Source organism: Streptopelia decaocto (assembly GCF_964273445.1).
Source record: "Streptopelia decaocto genome assembly, chromosome: 10".
In the NCBI taxonomy this organism is placed as follows: domain Eukaryota; kingdom Metazoa; phylum Chordata; class Aves; order Columbiformes; family Columbidae; genus Streptopelia; species Streptopelia decaocto.
This window is the reverse complement of record NC_138665.1, coordinates 19,847,451-19,868,285: the sequence shown is the minus strand read 5'-3', so window position 1 is coordinate 19,868,285 and position 20,835 is coordinate 19,847,451. Positions and strand designations below refer to the sequence as shown.

At 45.4% G+C, this 20,835-nt stretch overlaps 2 protein-coding genes across 6 annotated transcripts in view; one reads left to right on the top strand and one right to left on the bottom strand.

The window, feature by feature from the left end:
• CYSLTR1 (cysteinyl leukotriene receptor 1) overlaps positions 1 to 20,835 on the bottom strand; it is a 116,319-nt gene that overhangs the window by 63,023 nt on the left and 32,461 nt on the right. The window contains exon 4 of one of the 4 annotated variants that reach the window (XR_014184980.1): positions 8,469 to 8,638. The exons of the other annotated variants lie outside the window; for them this stretch is intronic. The gene's annotated coding sequence lies outside the window, so the exon portion shown is untranslated. Of the gene's footprint in view, positions 1 to 8,468; positions 8,639 to 20,835 lie in introns of those variants that run through there. 4 annotated transcript variants of the gene reach the window in all.
• LOC309444289 (lysophosphatidic acid receptor 4) lies at positions 784 to 13,176 on the top strand. Of its 2 annotated transcripts, none has more exons than XM_082061972.1 (2): positions 784 to 1,201; positions 11,491 to 13,176. In XM_082061972.1, the coding sequence occupies exon 2, from the start codon at positions 11,641 to 11,643 to the stop codon at positions 12,685 to 12,687; it is 1,047 nt and encodes a 348-aa protein (XP_081918098.1). In that variant the 5' UTR covers positions 784 to 1,201; positions 11,491 to 11,640; the 3' UTR covers positions 12,688 to 13,176. The 2 variants fall into 2 exon arrangements, with proteins under 2 accessions (XP_081918098.1, XP_081918099.1); XM_082061973.1 differs by lacking the exon at positions 784 to 1,201 and adding an exon at positions 1,637 to 2,184.

Here is a 20,835-nt window from a genome sequence, read left to right as displayed (position 1 = left end):
CTTGAGCTTCCCAACAGCTGAAGACTTTTGTGTTTAATTAAAACAATAACTCTAGAGAGAAAACAAACATCCCAGATAGGTACAGCTGCCTGGTTCATTTCCAACCGTTGGCACAACTGCCACGTTCTGGCTCAATACCCTAAGAAGCACAAAAGTTTTGTTTCGTTTTCAGATTTATGCTGTATTTAATCTTTAAGGAGTAATAAATCTCCTCCCTAAGGGGTTTGCCCAGCGACTGGCAGGTTTGAAGGCCGAGACACAAGATGTTAATCTGCAAAGGGTTTCAGTGCGCTCATTCTAATCCGCATCAGTACAGCCGGTTCCCAACCACCCAAAGCACACTTCTTGCCCTCAAAAGGGGGATTCCACATGCAGAGGTGTTGTTTAATCAGTCCCCACTCATACTCGCATGAGAATGGGTGTGAAAAGCAGCCGCATTACACCCCGGGGTGAGGATTTCCAAGCAGCCAGCCTGAAAATGCCCCCAAGGCATCAAGGGCCCAAGCTGATTTCTGTCTGCAAGTTTACTGGTGATACTGGTGGATTTTTGCATCCTCAGCCCCCACGCTCATCCTGACATTTGTACTCAAGTGATGGCGACAGCCGATGTCCTTGGCCACAATTTACTGAGATTGTCGCCTTTAACAGCTAAAAAAAGGGAAAACGGACCTTTGACCATTTAGAGCAGGAAACATCTGCACCTTCCCCGCTTTCAATCCAAATCCATGCTCGTGTTTTTATACGTTTTACTAAAGCGGGAGCCCTCAGAGGGTGAGGTTTTGCAGGCTGGAGTTAGGTTGTTATATGAGATATTCAGGAAGTTATTTGCATCGAGTGGATAAAAGCCGGTGGCAGCTGGGGGTGCTGCACAAGCCACTCAGAGCCCGCTGCTCCGGCCACCGGCCCCACAAATACCATTAGTTCCAGCTTCACAATGAGTTGTTTACTGGCTTGGGCTGCCTGTGGGAACAGCCAAGGCGAGCGGAGGAAGAGGAGAGACAAACACAATGCGAGCGAGACACGTTAGGTGGGAGGCTGGGCTTGAAAAGCACGCTCGGGATTTTCAAACCTATGGAACTGGAGAGAGCTGAAAAAGAAAGAAAAAGGGCATCGGCTGCTCCGCAGCATCAACAGGCTGAGGAAAAGAAACCGCTTGCTTCATGGAAGAGCCTCTTCCCCGGCTGAAGGGCTGATATTAAAGGTAAGAGATCAAAATGGGAAGGTTTTGGCTGGTGGCTCTGCTGGAAGCAGCAGCTCCCGGGGGAGCGACCCAGGCAACGGCAGCTGCGCTTCCCTGGAGTAGCTTTAATTACGGCCCGAAATGTTTGAAAGCCGACGGGTTTTCCAGCAGGACCCCGGGGCTTTCAGAGCAAACTGCTGGGGGACAGGAGTCCCGACTGTTCAAGTCAGCTCCTTCGAGAAGATTTAAACAAGCCACAAACAAAAAAACCCCATAGCAAAACAAAAACCAGCCAATAAACCACAAACCAAACTGCAAGCTAAAAAAATAAATCCATTTTCTAAATCTTTTTAGAAAAATATGTTAGTTTTATGGCCAGCTTTGCTTTGCAGCTTCCCAGCCTTACCTAACGCTTTCCCGATTCCCAGCTCCCCCCTCTCCTCGCTTCTTTAATTGGAAAGAAAAAACAATTAGAGCCATGCAAAGCAAAATCTGAGATTTAAAGAGCTTTTCCCCTGCTCGTTCGCGGAGGCCGCGTCCGCCAGCTAATTGCTCAGGAAACCCACGCTCCCCATTGTCGCCTTGTCCTTAAGCTGCTAATTCGGGATGCTGGGGCAGGGAATACAGCCCTGCGAGAGGGACCCGGGGACGGGGCGGGCTCAGCTTTAATCCCCAGCCCTGCCCAATGGAAAACGCTGCCCAGCGAGACCCCTAAAGGTCCCCCCAGCCCCTACCCAGACACTGGGCCCATTCTCGTGTCCCCTTTTCCCAAGACGCGATGGCTGCGGCGCTGGGCAGTTTGGTTTCCTCTGCGAACAAAGGGAAGCAGAGAGCTGCCGCCGGCTGGAGGCTCCACGGATGAAGGGCTGAACGTTTCCAAAGCCCGGCACGCAGATCTTCCGCGGGGGATTAACTCGAAGGAGAAATGTGGGGCTGTCAGGGAGGAATGGGGCTGAAACGGGGCGGTTTGAGGTCCTGGGCTCAGCCCCGGCCGCTCTGCCGAGGTAAGTTTCTATTTCCTCCCTTTCTAACTCAGCAGAAAAGCATCCAGACCTAATGGCAGCTCTGGGTTGGAGTTGTTTTCCGAAATCTGAAGGCTCAGACAAATCTGTGGCATAAAAGCAGGCGGGGATGGCCATTTCAATGGAGATTAGCGATGCTGTTTCTGCACAGGCAGGGCTCATTCCTCTGCTCGGGATGGGGGGAGAGGCAAATGTTTCTCTTTAAAGTGAGAAAGACGATCTCCAAGTTTTCAGGAAAGTAATTACAATGCGAGCTACTCCTCCAAACTGTCGCAGGGGAAATCGTTCTAATTCACATTGTAATTCTCATTGTGTCACCACAGATGACAAGTTAAGGACTCTTCTAACCCTGTTTGTGAAAAAACCCCCTTGGTTAGGTTTGGTTTTTTTTTTTGTACTTTACATCACTATCATAAAGACTTTAACATAAGCCTAAGAAAGGGTTGTATATAAATGTGTCATAAACTTAGACTTTCAGTTTACAATGATACGTGCTTTCAGCTTAATGTAATGTGAGCTCTGGCTCCTACAAACTACAATAACAATTAGGAAATAAGTTAAATATTTTATCCTGCAAAAATTATTTATCGCTTTGGCTTTCATTTATGGCTAAAATCCACACCTTTTAAGCTCAGTGGCAAAATCCCACGAGAAAAGTTCAAATACAGCTCAAAGCAGATAGAAAAACTGGTGTCAGAAGTAAAATGAGTAATGAACAACATACTTAATCTAAAGATGCAGCTGTTTGGGAGAAATAGGATTGAACACCAAGCCCACTGGACGAGAATTTGCAAGAACAGTTTGGGTTTTTTCACGACACCCCTTAAGCTCTGAGAGGACACAATAGTGTGTTTGCATCGCCCCCCCTTATGAACAGAACAGTAAAACCAGAGGATGGGAAGTGCAAAGTTCACAGGTCGGTGATAAGGAGATTCCCCCCTCATAGCGCTTTTCCATCTTTTTCCCTTACTTGCCTTGTGAAAGCTAAAATAAAACAGGCAGGAAAGCAACCCTGGTACAGCCGGGGTTCAAAGCCTCTGGATTTTAAAAGAAAGTCCTGAAAAACATGGGAGGGAGGAAGGGAGGGGAGGCTGAGCATGCAGTTCACTTTAATCCTTTGAGACTAAAACTGAGATTCCTCCTCCACTGCAGTTTGGTCGAGGAGTAAAAATGGGGGTCTTTACCTTCTGCAGTTAGAGGAGCTCAGCTCCTACCCAGACAGATGAACAGAACTAACGCCTGAATGAAACCACCCGTTTACTTTCATTCGGAGTGTGGTGATGAGACACAAAATGTGAAAAACTGTGTCTTCCTGAGAAGCAGCAAGTGGAATATTCCCCGCGCCAGGGAGGATGCACAGCCAGCTGTGAGATGGTTCTAGAATCACAGAATCATTTAGGTTGGATCAGACCTTCAAGATTGAGTCCATTGCTCTCCTCCTGCCTGTGTCCTTGTGGCTGGTGCACAAGAGCAGGAATTAAGGCAATTTTACCCCAAATTGGGGCCAGATCCTGGGGACAGGGTGCATTGTAGGAGGGTGTGTTACCTCTGGAATAGACAGTAAGGGAAAATCAGTACATGGTCAAGTAGTTTGGGACTTAGAGCCATACATATTTATGGGGATGTTTGCGATGCCACTGCGCAGGCTGCAACCAACCCTGGTTAAAGCATATTTGAGTATTTGGGTTCTATTTGCCCCCATCTGGCGCTGCTGGCCGGGTACCGGGATGCAGGGTGGTCCCACATCCCGAGGGCTCCAGCCTCAGCAGGTCTTTCCAGGTCAAGCGTGCGTGCACAGCCTCACCCCGCTCCTCCACATGTCCTCCCTAAATAAGCATCCGATTTAGTCTCGGGGACGGGGAGCCACCCCCTTTCACAAAAGGCAAATTCTCTCCTGGAAAAGAGGAAAAGAGGACCTCTTTATTCGAGAGAACAGACTGCGGCTCTGCAGAATTTCCTCTGATGCAGCATCTCCTCAGTTGGGACCCATAAAAGGGGGCGAAGATCCACACGGCTTTGGAGCCAAAGCAGCCTCAGCTGACCCCGGCTGCAAGGCAGGTTTTCTCAAGCATTTGTAATGGTTTGGTCTGGTTTTGTGGAAAAAAGGAAAGTCTCTTTATCTTGGCAAGAGAAATCGAGGGACATTCATCAGTCCCAAAGCCCTGACACTACAGGAACACACTAGCAACAGAGCAGATTGCTTTCTCTGCCCGCATAACATTTTGAGTACCTCTTATGCCCATAAATAGCCACAGTGAAAACCCTTCTTTTTATTTAATATTATTACCATTTTAATTTCTTGAACCTGAAGATAACACACCATCTTCTGCCCCGGCATGCATTTGCATGATAAATGGGAATTACCATATTTAGCAGTAAAAGCAGCATCCCTTGTGCAGCGCCAAAATACCATTTCCCTTCCCTCATCTCGTTATTAGAAGTCTGATTTCTAAGAAACTTCAGTACAGAACTATCACTCAGTGACTGAGATCTGCTAGTTTTGCATTTTGAAGTCATTTTTAAATTTAATGCGTTAGAGCAAATTTCCTCTCTGTAATTCTTACTGAAGGCCAGCGTAGCTGTGTGCTGTGCTTCCTTCACATGTGTTTTGTCATACACCAGAAATACTTTTCAAGACCTTTGTGGTTTTGCACAAATGGGAGGTGACACGAAAACCTCAGCCATACCTCCAAATCAGCAAAATGGTTTTGCTGAGAAACGTGCACCCAGGAGAACAGGGATTTGGAGGCTCCATCCCATGGGAGCCCAGCAGCTCCGGGAAGGGACCAGAGCAACCCAGCCCCAGGCTGCCTGAACCCCCCAGTCCACCCCAAACCTTCCCCTTCTCCCCCCAGCAGCAATTTGGGAGAACAAAGCCCTATTTTATCGACTCCCTCTGGTAAATAAATGCAGGGCACCGACCCCTCGAGGTTCTGAGCGCTGGAGCAGAGCACCGTTGCCTTCTGCTCCGCTGATGGAGCGTGCTCAGCACCCGCATGGACACCAGCTGCACCTCCTTGCACCTCGTTTAGCTCGCTAACGCATGCAACATTAATGGATAAACAGAGGTGAAAGTGCAGCTCTCCTGCTTCAGCAAAGGGACCGGAGAGGAACCAGCCTGGAGCCACAGTGGTGGACACAGCTCAGGTGGCAGGAGGGACTCTCAGACCTGAGGAAGGGCAACAAGGAGCCAAAAAGCCAAATAATTGCCAAGGAACCACTGGAAGTTGTGTCAGAGCGAGCGAAGAAAGGAGGCTTTCTGGGCAGGACGCTGACTGGAAAGCGCTTTGGAACCGTAAGCAAACAAACCAGGTCCTGTTGTTGGATTCCCCAGTGGTTCAGGGAAACAGGACCTTCTTAGTTTGTCATTTTTTTTCCTTAACCACGCTTTGTAAATAAACAGAGCTACATCAAAGACACGGCTACCTCACCACCAGCTTCTGCTTCTGAGGGAAAACAACCTGGTCAAACGGCGTAACTGCTTTTCTTCAGTTTTTTCTTTGCATCTACATCTTCGCTTACCCTGACCTCTATTGAATCAAGCAATTTGCTATAAAGCCATCTCCATTTAATCAGAGATCTGAGGGTCAAAAAGCAGCATTCCTACAGTCCTCCATCATCAGATTCAGGTTCCTTTGCAAGCAAAAAAGTCCCTCTTACAAGAGTCAAATAATGCCAACTTTGCTGGGAAGTTTGGGGTGATTTCTGCCATTCCTGGGCTGTGGCCCATTGCCTCTGAAAGCAGCAGCGGATGGGGAGGAGCGGAGCACGTCAGGGGTTAAAGGGGTGATGTAAATGGAGAGAGGCATTCCCAGTGAAAACAAAAAGAGAGTCATGCCCTGAGGATCAGTGTCTGAATATGGGGCAAGTCAGTTCGCTATTCTCTTCAGAGGGAAACATTTTAATTAGCTCAATACAAAACAGATACAGGCAGAGGAACCGTGAGCAGGAAATGCTGGGGAAGTCTCAGAACAGGAGACAACAGCAGCGCTGACCAATTAAAAAACAAAATAAAGGAAAGAAAAAAGGAGAGCGCCTTTGGGACTAGGTCCTATAGGTTCAGGTTTGTGCTTCCCTGCTCCATCTTGGAGAACAATTAAATTAAATGGGGGTTGCTGCAAGTCACTTGCTGACTTCCAGGCAACACAAAGGAGCTGTTGGACTCCCATGTTTTGTTTAAATTCTGCCAAAGAGAATTTGGAAAACAGACGGTAAAACCTGACGGAAACCATCATTAACTTACGATTTCACCTTCCTCAGGTGTGAGACCTACAGAAAATACCAGGGAATGAAATTAGGGATGGTATTGCAGACCCTTGCACAGTAAGTGTCAAAGCTGTGAATAAGAACCTTCCTGCCTTGTCTTTTAATGCTGATCATCAGAAAATATCCCCCTTTTGCCCAACACACGGCCAGGCATTCACTGTGACAGAACGCAGGGACGAGCGAATGGCGCTTTGAAGCTACAAGAACCTTTGTTGGACTTCAAAGTCACGCTTCTGTCTACTCCTTTCCTGCTGTTCCCAAATACATCACTTAGGATTAGTAAATGAAAGAGATTAAAGCATTTCTACTTTCCATTGCTTCATATAGTCAATAGGGCTTTGTTGACAGGGTTTCCCACTGTCTAATCCACCTTTTCTCCCGCTCCCACCCCACCGTGGAGGAAACGTAGGCGAAGGTTACTGAGAAGCTACAAGAAGCTCTGGGGAGGATGGAGAGCTCGCAGCAGCTCGACAAGCTGATCTGTTTAAAAGCCGACCCCAAATTTTGGTGTCCCAAGGCACTTCCAGCAACACTTGCTGCTGTTGGTCCAGCTTCCCATGAGCCCACACTGGTGGCACTGGGAAAACGGAGCTGGCATTGCCGTGCAACAGGGTTCCTGCCCCACCAGCCTCCAAAAGGGAGGATCCAGCAACCAGATTCCCCCAAACCTGACGCTTGTTCTTATAACTGCTTGCAGTTGATGCTCTCAGAGGTCTTTGCAAGCAAAAATAACTAGAGTGAAGCTTTCATTGAGAGAAGAAAGTATTAGTAAGTGGAGATCCCGTTGCTGAGGTTGAGCAGGAGCAGCGGGGGTTGGCAGTGAGATGGTTTTGTTGCATTTTCCATCGCTGCTTTGCTTTCTTTGAATTCACATGTTGTGGTTTTCAAGCAGACGTTGGTAAGCCTTTAGAAATGACAGTTGGGTGGTGTTACAATTGCTCATGAGCTTCGCCATAGGACTGTCAGAAACGCTCACTTGTTCAGGTAGAAACAGTTTCTTGCTTATCTATTAAGTCTGTACTCAAACAGTTGCAGTATATCTCACCTTACCTACAGTATTCAAACCAGTCTAGAAGAATCCAAGCCTTATAACCTTATGCAGAATTGTCATCTATGCAAAAATCTTAAAAAAACCCCAACTACTCTGCCTGCCACCCAACAAAATATTTTGTTGAGCTTTCTACATAAATACAGTGAAGCAGGAGGGAAATAAACCCCAAGAAACTGAAGAAATGAGAATGAGTGTTTGTGAAGCTGTAACCCGGGGCTCGCTGCTGGGGGTCACAGATCATACAATCCTTGTACAACTGGGGGAGGAAAAGGGGAGTGAGAACCCTCTAATGAATGTGATTCTTGTCAAGAGAAGGCGCACAGCGCATGCTGTGCCCAAGGAAATACATCATTATTTCCAAGACCAGGGTCCGAGACCATATCAAAACAAGTGCTGCCACAACGTAGAGACATTGCTGGACAAAACCCAGAAAAACAAACAAACAACGACAAAAAAAACCCAAAAAACAAACAAACAAAAAAAAAAACCCAAACCAAACAAACCCCAATATCCCCACTTCTCGATCTATGAGGTTTTTGTCTTCTGTACCTATTAAACCTTTTTCTTTCAAGATTTCGAGGTAACCTGAGTCCACACGGTGATAATCTAGAAGGAAATGGTTCGGATTTGAACGGTTTTGACATTTGGTCTCTATCAGACCTCCCAAGAAAAGGCTTTGCAGGGTTTAGTTATTTCAACGAACATGCACGCAGGATGTCCTACATCTTCAGGCTGACAAAGTTACATTCATCTCACATCTCATCTGAGAACAAGAAAACATGAAGATGCAAAAAACATCAGTCCCAAACTTCACACAGTTTTTTTGACCTCAGTTTGATGAGCTCATGGAGAATGGGATGTGTATAGGGCAGAAAGGACAGGCTTAATGGAATGAAAGAATCCGATTTTAAAGTGCTCTTTTTACCTGCAGTGATTTTCTATACTAAGGAACGCTTGGTCTGAATGAAGCTGCAAGTCGGCTGTTTTGAAGGTTTCTTGGGGTGCCAGGAGGAGGAAATAAAAGCACTGTAAACAGGATACTTGTGCGCCATAGGAAGTAACACGTAGACGTTTTCCTTTATTTCTGTACACGGAGGACAGGAGGTATTGCTACCATCCCTACGAGAGAGAACACTCTCAATATCACCCCACCAACCAGGCTGTATATTGTATTGTGATACCACTTCTGACAACAGCTATTATAGATAAGTTATAGATAAGCCCCCATTTTAAATAGAGGATTTAAAGTCTTGGCCTGCCTGAAGTACAAAATGGTAAAGTGCCTTCCTTTATATTCACTTAACTCAGCATTTTCAAATGCATTGCTATTTTTTACATTTTCTGCAAGAAGGCAATAGCCATGGTGAACGTGGTGTAGATGAGGAGCATCCTGCTGCTTTAATCATCAGGGGAAAGGAAGGAAAGGGAATCTTACATTCGGAAAACTCCATCTGTAGACTCATGCTGCAGAATTTAAAGCACATGGCCGAGTTTCAAAGCAACTTGTCAGCTTGTTTAAACACCTCAGTGTTGGAGAGACAAACAACACAGGCTTATATGCTAAAGACCATAACTTAGGCAATTGCTGGCAGGCAGTTTCCATAGACTGAAACACCCAAAAACCTGATATTTGACCTGCTGTGTCAGGCGGCGTCTTGAGGAACAGCCAAAATGCAGCCTGCGTGATGGGATTTCCATCGACATCCAGGCACATGGTCTGTAAGGTTCTGATGGACCCCTCATCCCCCTCAAAGCTCCCCAGTTGGGACCAGGAGGGCCTGGCACACCTGGTTTTCACGCACTGCAGAAGGGAAGGATCCACTGCTGGAGGTTACGTTTCAGTCTAAACAAAAACTGCTCCTGCTGGAGGTAACACGTGGTCCTTTCTTCATTGAAAGAGAATTACACACCAAGAATTTAATGCATTAGGCTGAGGTTTAAGCCAAGAGGCACAGCTACTCCTGTTGGAGCTCATGTGCATTTTTGAATCCAACCAAGTTCTTGCTTAAAGGTGTTTCACCTTGTAGGCGAGACCTTTGCTTATTTAGATTACTGCATATTCAAAGAATGTGCATCTTCAGGATTTTGCTACTACCCTTTTCGAAGTTTAAATGCTTGGTACCTTTTTCAAGGTTATTTCACAATGAAGTTCATCAAGGAGCATTTTACTCCCGTCCACAGCCAGTTCCCTACTCTGCCAGCTGGCCCCAAAGCCTGTACGGTCACATAATTCAGTGGCTGGTTTCTGTGTTCTAGAGAAAGCTCCAGCGTGGGTTTTGGTCTCCTCTGTCATTGTCACACAAGCAACAGCAATCAGATAAGGGCACGTCTACTTCTGGTTTGAACATCTGCTAATGCAGCATTACTATCATCACAAATGTAACTCAAAATGCAGCTAAAATGAAGGAAGAACTTACTAAATGGCATGAGGAGCACGTACCAAAGCCACCTAGGAAAATCCTGGTAGTTCAAGGCACACACGGCGAACACAGAACAGCAAACCCACACAAAGCATCACTTCACCCCCCCAGCCTGCAGACAGAGAGAGACCTAAGAGCTCCAAAACATCTTTTTTTTCATTATTCAAGTCATTTGAAAATCATCTTTCCAAGACTCGAGATCTGGGGATCCTCCCTTCCTACTATTGATTTTCAAGAATCAGATCAGTTTGCGTCCGAAACTGCCACAATTCCATGTTTTCTTCCCCATTTTTTTGGCCAATTCAACCTTTGCCACAAGCTTGCTCTGTTATATTTTTGCTGTTGAAACTCTATTGTCAGAAAATTCACTTTCTGGAAAGGATTTTACTCTTCACAAGGGTTTCACCTCTCTAAATTACTCCATAGTTGTAGCTACTGAGATGATTCTTAGATTGCAAGATTATAAGCCTTGTTTGTATTTCGTTTGCTGTATTTTACAAGGCAAAGGTCTTTCCCTTAGTTCTCCAATTCGCTGCACATTTCCAAGACTCCCAACACACGAACCCCCCTCACTCCGACATGGGACACTCGAGGCTTTCCAACCATTTATTCTCACAGGCCTGAAATAAATACTTAAAATAGCAATAAGAGCATATCAAGACAGGTCAGAAAGCACCATTATCCAACAAAGAGCACATTTGCTTCAACTCTACACTTCTCTAAAGCTTGCTGAATTGGGACAAAATCTTGTGAGTGTAGCTTATGAGGTTTCTGAACCTTGACAAAGAGCAGAAAGGAAGCTGTTGATACAACTTGGAAGAGTCGCTTCGACAAAGCATTTTATGTTTGCAAAAAAAAGTCCTTTTGAAAATAATACCGTTTTTGCAGAGGTTTTTAAAGAAAGGGGAAAAGTGGGAAGCATAACTCTGGAAAATATTATTTAAAAAATATTTCTGAAAGAACATTTCAGTTCTTCACTTTGAAAAACATGGGTAAGGATGCTCCTATTTTCAAGCAGAAAAAAGGCAAAGCAGTACACTGTCAATATAAGGTTTAGGGGTTTTAAATACTTCTGCATCAAAAAAGCTGAAAGCCATTTAACTTGCATTTCTGCGCAGTTAAAAACAACCACTAAAACTTTCAACTTCTTTCTCCTCTCGTACCAAGTTTAGGTGAACGTTTCAGGCTGTTGGATTCCATACCTGGGCAAAATCACGGCTCCATGAGTTCTTTCCAAACACACCGGGCCAATTCCATCTCCCGTTTTAAAGAAAAACCTTTCCAAGTGGAAAGTTGGAATTAGCGCTCACTCTCATTCTCCCAGCAGGACAAGGGGCAATGGGGGAAGGAAAGGCTGAGTACAGTAACTGCTGTGTTCAACCTCAAAAAATCCTAATAACAGGGGAATTTATAAAGACTACCTTGAAAAGCTCATTACTGGCCTTGTTTGCACATCTATTAATTTGGAAAGGAAAGAGAACGTGTTCTCTTGCACAGCCACTTGAGGTGATAGCGGGTTGCAAGACTGACGGCATCTATTTCTCTCTTTAGGATGAAAGGATTTGTGCTGGAGATGTAGCAAGGTGCCGAGCAACCTTCCTGGAATGTGTTTCTTCAAGAAGAAAAGAGATCCCTGCCTTATTTTATGGATGTCACTGAAGTAGACTTTGAAGTTCTTTGGAAACACATCACAGACTTGGCATGGGAAACCACAGCAACAATCATACCTGTTTAACAGATGATTCCTTTAAGTACAACTTGTACGGAGCCGTGTACAGCGTGGTCTTCATCCTCGGTTTGATTACTAACTGCGCCTCCCTCTTTGTTTTCTGCTTTCGAATGAAAATGCGAAGCGAAACAGCCATTTTTATGACAAACCTGGCTGTTTCGGATTTGCTTTTTGTGTTCACTTTGCCTTTTAAAATATTTTACAATTTCAACAGGCACTGGCCTTTTGGAGACAGCCTGTGCAAGATCTCCGGGACGGCGTTTCTCACCAACATCTACGGGAGCATGCTGTTCCTCACCTGCATCAGCGTTGACCGCTTCCTTGCGATCGTCTATCCCTTCCGATCCCGCACCATTAGGACCAGGAGAAATTCCGCCATAGTCTGTGCTGGTGTTTGGATACTGGTCCTCAGTGGTGGAATTTCAGCTTCACTGTTCTCCACCACCAATGTTTCCAACAGCAGCACAACCTGTTTCGAAGGTTTTTCCAAACGTATCTGGAAAACCTACCTGTCCAAGATCACTATATTTATTGAAGTGGTAGGATTCATAATACCTTTGCTACTCAACCTCACGTGCTCCTCTTTAGTTCTCAGGACTCTCCGTAAACCCGCCACGTTGTCTCAGATCGGGACGAACAAAGAGAAAGTGTTGAAAATGATCATTGTGCACGTGGCCATCTTCGTCGTGTGCTTTGTGCCTTACAATTCCATACTCTTCTTGTACGCTCTCGTGCGGTCCCAAGCGATAGCAAACTGCTCCTTGGAGAGGTTTGCGAGGACGATGTACCCCATCACGTTGTGCATCGCCACCATGAACTGCTGCTTTGACCCCTTCATCTACTACTTCACATCAGAATCCTTCCAGAAGTCTTTCAACATCAAAACCCAGATAAAAATGGATTCTCTTTTCAAGACAGAGACACCTCTAACAAAGACTGCGCTACCAGCGCCGCAGGATGAAATAAGTGAGCAGGCGATTACGAATGGAGGGGACCCAACATCTGAATCACATTTCTAGAGGGATGTTTACACGTGGAGTTATCCCCCATTAACTTTTGATTAACACCATGTATGAAACAGTCATTGCAAAAATATATCGGTTCACGTATAGTGTTAATGAAGAAAAGTTGCTGGGGCATAACTGCACAGGTAGACACATCCTTGCACTGGGATGGTCCCATCAGATGCAACAGGTGAACATGAAAGATAAAAATCCCAATGGATCTCCCCTTTGGAGATCACGTGTAGGTAACAGCATACGCGCCGACTACAGCGGGGACAGAACAGTTCTTTAATCAGAAGATGCCAACATTTGGCCATTTTTCCCCAGCAGTTGACGTGGGAGCAGTTGGGAAATAGAAGATTTAATTTTCTTAGAGATATCTGCTAATATTTCATGCCTTCTGGAGATGCAGCATCATATGTCAAATCAATAACTTCACACAATATATATATTTGCTTAAAAAGGTGTAATAAAAGCTTTTGGCTTTTCCTTATTTCACTGCAAGAGCGTACATCCTGGTTTTACTAGCTACGGGCATGCTAAATTCAGTGTATGCACAAGTTTGAAGCATAAATAATTGTTTTGAAAGTAAGCAAAACAGTTGCTTGGTGATCTAAGAGAAAAAAATAATAAGAGAAAAGAATAATTGTGCAGTTTTGAAATAAGCAGCCTCATTTTTGTCAGATTAAGCTGCCTTTTAATTTATTTTAAATGCCACCTCTAGGGAGAAGTACAAAAGCACATTCTTGCTCTGTTGCGTGGGGGCTTTGATGTCTCGGGAGGGTGTCTCTGACTATTTCTAGTGGGGCTGTGGGCTGGAAATTCAGCTGAGAGGGCCTGAAACCCCAGAGATCTTGCAAAGGCAAATCTGTTTGGTGGAAATGGGGTGTAGCTGAAGAACCCCCCAGCGCTCACCTCACTGAAGAGCTTGTTCGGATACAGACAATTAGTGACAAAGCATCCAATTAACAAATGATTTTGGAAGTGATTGCTTGCTGGTTTTCACTATGCTGCCAATTAATGAAACTAGGAGGTCACAAAGTAACTCCAAAAGAAAAGGAAAACAAGTCAGCTGCACTCTTACTCAGTTATAGCAACGTTTTCCTGTTTTTCAATTAATTTATTACACATCCTGCATTCCCTTCTAAAGATACAGATCATATAAATACAGGGGAAGTTAATTGTCTGTTTGTGTTTTATATTTGAAGCTATTCTGATATTAACAGGCTGATTCATTCTTAAGCGTAAAACACATAATTGAGAAAACCAGTTCAACTTCAAAAAGTATGAAGTTACCACTTGTCAGGTCAGTAATCTACATTTTCCACAGTACGGCATGAAGCTACTTCTAGAGCTACATTGCCAAAAAAAGACAGACGAAATATTAATTGGACAGGTGTTTTCCACTCAAGTATTTCTCTTAAGTCTCTCAGATCAAGCCTCATGAGATACTGTGAGCGACACATCAAATGTGATTTACTCCTTAAAGCAATCAGAGCTGTTTAAAGTTTGAAAAGAATTCAGCTGCAAAATAATGTTATGCTTTAAAGGGACTATTTATTTAGCACTACATTCACTTTGAATAAAACAAGTCAGTTGCTTACCAAGGCTAAGACAGACGCCAGAGATTTTATTTCGGCCCCCAAACAACTGTCGCTTATCTAGTGCCCCTGGCTTTTGGCTCTTACTGTAGAAAATTATACGATTGACTCATTATATGCAGGTATGAGAGCAGCCAAACTGTTATATCCCAGCTTTAAGTTATAGTTGCATTTCCTAGAAACACACACACAAGACTGGGCAGGGAGAATTTTGCTGTATATTAAAACCCTATAGACAGCACCGCTTTGGACTGGAAACAAAACGTGGAAATAAGGAGAGATCATTCGGGTGGGTTGGTGGAACAAGCCAGACGTGGCAGGACGGGCACAGGGGATCTGCCGGTGGCTGGGGAGCTTCACCCCCAGCAGAACCAAGGAGCTGTGCTTTAAGAAGCATCTACATTTGCCACTTAACCATTCACAAAGTGAAGGGCAGCGAGATGCCCCTTTCCATCCCGCACAGCCCTGAGCCCAACTGCTTAGAGGGCTTTTAAAAATCTGTATTTCCTTTGCCTGATGAGCCCATTTCAACACATGCCATAAAATACATATATATATATATATATATATATATATATATATATATATATATATATATGTATGTACTTCAGAGGAGCTGTTTCCACAAGTTCAGATCTGAATGCGAAGCGAGGCCAGGGGGATTTTGCAGGCGTCGCCACAGGCAGGGTTTGCCGTGCAGCAAACCGTCCTTCACGCCAAGCGGAGAAGAGGGAGCTGTGAAACCATCACACACGCCCTGGGCTCTGCAAAAAAGGTTCCGCTGCCCTACCATTAACCGGCTGTTAAAAATTGTACCTACGGAGATGAGAGCTCTGATTTAGGGATGTAAGACAGAAGGAATGAAAGTGGGAAAGCTTCATTTAAAAAGCTGAGGGTGCATTTCGAAAGCTCTTCCTATTTGCCAGAAAAATACATGGCACAAGTGCTCTTCTCTAGGCAAAACCCCCTTATTTCGGGGGGTGGATTAAATCTACCCTAGAAACCACTGTCTAGCCTTCTTAAGGAAATGTTAAAAGAGAGCGGGGAAAGAACTGTGTGTGACTGGACGACCTCCAGGCCGTACATACATAGCTCGACTGTAATCCGAGCATAATGGGTGTCTTTTTCTAAGCAAAACCAGTGCCAACGCTTACAAATTTCTGTTTGCAGTTTTATAGGGCAAGAGCTGCGGTCGATATTCTCACATAAAATGTAATGCTATCATCATGTGCCAAAATGCTCACTGAAAAGATTCATTATTTTGTAATTTAATACCTTATAAATTATATGGAGATCATATGTTGACTGACACTCACAGCTGGTAGGATGGTTCTTGACTAATCTTTTTTTCTAGGTCAGGTATACCAAGTAAACGCTCCATGGTTTGTGTATAAATAACCAATTATGCATTCAGAGAGAGGAAAAGTAATTTTTCAGATGTTGGTAAAGCCAAGGTGGGGGGAACGGTGGTGATGGAGAAAAGGGGATTCACAGCTTTTCCGGCCAAGGTGCAGCCAGGTGTTCCTCCTGCCATCTGACAAAGGGCCATTGTCAGCAAATGGCACACACCACAACCAGGAGCTTCAAAGCAAAAGTCAAATTAATTGCAAGTCGTTGCCTCTATCTATCCAGAGCTGGGAGACAGGACCCAGCAACCCTCCCGGGTGCCAAACAAACAGCATCCATCACAGATTTCGTTGCTCCCAGCCAGCTCACTTGTCCTGCTCCCCAGTTCTCCGTCGGTGACTCATTCACGACAAGCTCAGCACACAACTCATTGTCCTGCTGGAAGGCTGAACCTTCGCAAGACAAAACGAAAACCTCTCTGCCCAAACACACATCAGTCTATGCACACCCGTGACAATGCCACGGCGGGCTGGGTTTTCGCGGTAGATGCCGTGACCGGAGGAAGCAGGGCCTGGTGTCACCGTCACCGTGAAGCTGCTCTCACAACAGGCTTTTCTCAGCAGCACAGCTGGCTCAGCATCATTTTTGGAGGCTCTCCCTGTGGTGCTGCAGGGCTGATGGAGTGACACTGTCTGGTCACCTGCTTCCTACCCCAAAAACCACCATATCAGTAAGGGTGGCAGAGCCTGGCCCAGGCTGCCCAGGGGGGTTGTGGAGTCTCCTTCTCCGCAGACATTCAAACCCGCCTGGACACCTTCCTGTGCGACCTCACCTGGGCGTTCCTGCTCCAGCAGGGGGATTGGACTAGATGATCTTTTGAGGTCCCTTCCAATCCCAAACATACTGTGATACTGTGATATAACCCAGAGAGGGCTTCCCTCTGCCAAACAGCCGGTGGAAGAAAAGGGGACTTTTCATACTGATAAGATTATACAGCACCTCTAATGATCTTCTCGAAGATCAGTGTGCCTAGAGAGCTCCCCAGTAACACTCCACATCATTCCCAGTGGGTGAATTTGCTGTAAACCAGGAAATTACCATCTCAGAAATGCTGCTCAGAAGATGGACAACAAGACGACACCAGTGGTTCCTGTGAACGTGTGTCTGCACAGAGATGCTCAAATTATCGCTGTCCTGGGCTGCAAAGTCCAAGCACAACGGGCAGAGGCGCGTGGGCTGGAAGCAGCTCCGTGCTCCTGCACGTCCCCACCTCAGCACAGGTGACCATCCTGCAGAAAGGGTCGGCAAAGCCACCCCATCCTTCTTTTCTGGTACAGGACAGCCTAAATCAGGCTTGGGTCTCACTGCGCCTGCCCAAACGTGATCCTAAGCACAGAATAACCCCCAAAGCTTTGCTGTGTCTGAAAGGGCAGACCACAAGTAGTTCTTTGGGTAGGATTTAAGAACAGAAACAAAACAGCTCTCATTTCAGTAAGCAGATTGTGCTGCTCAGCATTATTTAAGAAAGGCAGAGTTATTCTTCATAAGATTCAAAGTCCAAGCCCCGTTTCCCCCGCTAATGCTGGAAAACTGTAATTTTAGCTTCTGAATGCAGACCTCGGGTTGAGCCCTGGGAGTCCCGCCAGGGTACGGGCTGTGACACCGACACACGCCGGGGGACTCGGATCACCCCGAGATGCTGTGCTGCGGAGATGCCTCATTTGGAAAATTAAGTTTGTGGGAGATTCAAGACGATGCACTCAAAGAGCCTAGAAATTGAGGAGCATCTACTCCAAACACCTTTCTGACTTCCCACAGCAAGGATTGGTCCAAGATCCTTTTCTCTAGGTACCAATTCCAGCTGCTGGAATCTTCTCCCTTCTGTGTTTGTTCTGTCAATATCTGGGTATATTAGTAAGGGCTCATTTTTCTCTGGAAACCGGCGCTTTAATGTTTAACACTGCTGGCTGTTCTTGGCTTTAATTCTTAAATATAACTTCCACGCAAAACCAACAGGACACTCACCCACCTAAAACGCTGGGCAAGCAAGGAGTTGGGTGGATTCTCTAGAATCACTGAGCATGTGTTTTCCCAGAAAACTTAACTGTCCAGTATCTCAAAAACCCCTGTGCCAGCTTTTCCCTGCTTGGGGGATTTGACTAATGTAAATATTGCAAAGAACTTAACAATGCACATGTTTTGCACTGTTTGCACTTTTATGTGTCTCTGTGTGCATGTATAATGAAAAAGGAAAGCTTTTTTCTGGGGAAACAGAACGTGTGAGTGCACTCGTTTGCTCTGACTTCTACAAATACACGTATTAACTGGAATAATATTTAAACTGAAGTTTTTCTGTAAACCTTTTAAGAAACCCAGCACATATGGAGAATTTCCTGGAAAACATAAGCCTGGGAAACTGGTCACTCCTGAGTCAGCATCCTAAGAGCAGAGCTGACAGATAAGGTTGAAGCACACCAGAACAACGCTGATTTAGCGGCTGATCCGCAGCGGAGGGGTTATTGAATATACTAAATCGATATTAGCTGCATTAGGGAGCTGGGGAAAGTGCTTTAAACAGAAGCACCCATGGCGCAGCATCAGATCAGCACAGATATCACAGGGAGGATTGTTTTCTAGTGCACACATGTAGAATCTTGGGTTGGGAAATGCTTTTACAAGTTCTACATAGGTCACAGAAATTAAAGCTGCATTCTAACAGCAACGTCCTGTTGTTATGAACATTACAGATTGTAGCGAGCTTTGTCACTGTCCTGCCAGCCTGTGCAGAACCTGTGCAGTAACTCACAACCTGGACTAAAAAAACCCACAATAAACTCCTTTGTAAGCACAGAGCAGGATTCAGTGAGGTCAGATGCTGACTGTGCTGCTTCAGGTAAGGCAGTAAAGCCATTTAGTGAGAGAATATTTCCTGGTATAAATAGCATGATCAGCAAAACTCCTATAGAGCTTGATGGTACCATGAAAATGAAATTGAAATTCACTCACACAACTGTAGAGCTATCAGAAGACAAAAAAAGATTTCCTGCGCATGAGCAATAAAGTATGCAAAATGACTTCTTAAAAATCAGTATAACGCCAGGCATGTGACCACCTGGCTGCAACCATACCCAGGAAATAATTTGACAAGACCTTCATTCATATTCAGATTTGTGCAGGAAAATGGTTCAGATTTATCAAAGGACAAATCTCAGTCCCGCATCCAACAATCACATCCTGCTAAATGTTCCTCTCGCAGTAATATCTGGAGACGGCATTTTCTGGTCCCTGGTTACACTGCCTTGTCTGCTGGCAGTGGGCACCTGGCACAGGTACAGCCAGGAGGCCACAGAGCAAAGGGCCAAGGGTTCTTATTAAAATTCCTCCACCGACAAATATTTTGCAATGCAAAGGATGTAATTTGAAACGCATCTTCTCTCAGCATTGCTCATGAGAATAATTTTTCCTTTTCCAACCCCACTCCCACTTGCGTGTGTGAAGGACAACATACCCGTGCAACAGAACCATCCCAGCCCCAGAGAAAGGGGAGAATTGGTGAGACGTGTTTGTCGCGGCGTCGGCACAGCCCTTCGGCAGTTCAGGTTCCTGTCTCCTTCCCATATATTATCTCATCATCATAAACTAGCACAGCAGTCAGAGAGCACAGGCAGAAATGAGGATGGCGAGGCAGATGTAAGACACCGTCATGCAGCAGTCACTCATATTCCCAAATATTTATTCTGTAGCTCCCACTTCGCCATGGTTTAACCGCAGCTGGCAAGTAGGACCACGCAGCCGCTCGCTCACTCCCATGCCCCAAGTGGGTTGAGATAAGAACATTTTCATTATTGTTTTCTCTTCCTTTGCTGCCTTATAATAGAATTTACAAAATAAGTGATGCACAACGCAACTGGCTTATCACCCACAGCGCCAATAACCTGTCTGCAGCGGTATTTCCCTCCTGGTCAACTGCAGTTTATATACTGAGCATGATGCCATATGGTATACGGAACACCCTTTTGGTCAGCTGTCCTGGCTTTGCTCCTTCCCAGGTTCTTGTGCACCTGGCAGAGCATGGGAAGCCAAAAAAGAGTCCTTGACTGCCCAGAAACAACCAAGACTCCAGTGTATTATCAACATTTTCTCATACTAAACTCAAAATGCAGCTACTAGAGAGAAAATTAACTCTATCCCAGCCAAAACCAGGACACCCTTTATACACAACTCTTATTTCCACCCCCAAAATAGGGGGTTATTTTTAACCCGGCTCATTTAACCAGGTTCCTGTGAACAGCTCTATCCCATCAATGGTTGTGCTGGCACAACTGAGGGGAGGGTGTCTGTGGGGGTTGGACAACGGGAACTTTTAAAGCCAAATTTGCAGCTCAGGTCAGTGGCGATGGCCTGAAATCACATCCCCGCTGTATTCCAGCCATTATCCAACCGCACATGACGCTTTAAAGAGCAAAAGGGTAAGAAGGGAGCATATTAAGGAATCTAATAATGCCACATGGATATATGTCTCAAGGAACTAATTTAGCGATTTCTAGAAGGAATAGCTTGTGCTACAGAGGATGGTAAGGATTTGGGAGGAGCACAGCAAAGGAATAAGAGGGAGAGAGGCTGCGTGCTGGAATTAGGACCTGAATTTCCGCAAATAATCTATGGACTTGAATCTTCCACAGGATTTCCACCCACTTGCCAAGCTGGAGAGATGCCAGCCAGCTTGCACCTGAGATCCCCGTCCCTGCCTCAGCTCAGCACTGCGCTCCGGGTTTGCTAATCCCAGCTCTGGGTTTGCTAATCCCAGCTCCGGGTTTGCTAATCCCAGCTCCGGGTTTGCTAATCCCAGCTCCGGGTTGCGGCTGCGGAAAAACACGGAGCTAACGCAGTCCTGGGATTAGTATTTCTGCTCAGGGCTTGGCTCGCACCTGGCCAGCCCAGCGTGCAAGCACATCAGCCCACACCAGCTGCAAAAACACCAACTTCAATACATCAGGTGCTTTTCAAACTATTTTGCAATGCAATGTGCTTTTTTTATTATAAGCAGGATTTTTGTTTTTTTTAACCAGAACAAGCTGGAAACTAGTTTTGCAAACAAGTTTTATCACCTTTGACTAGAAGTTTTATCATCCTCAACATCTTAGACAGGAGGAGGGAAGAAAAATCACAACCTGTTGCCAAAGCGATTCCTCCTTGGCCATGAGTCGCCCATTTG

Bases quoted from the DNA above. Each gene is read 5' to 3' on its own strand.
- LOC309444289 (XM_082061972.1), top strand. From the start codon at position 11,641: ATGGGAAACCACAGCAACAATCATACCTGTTTAACAGATGATTCCTTT.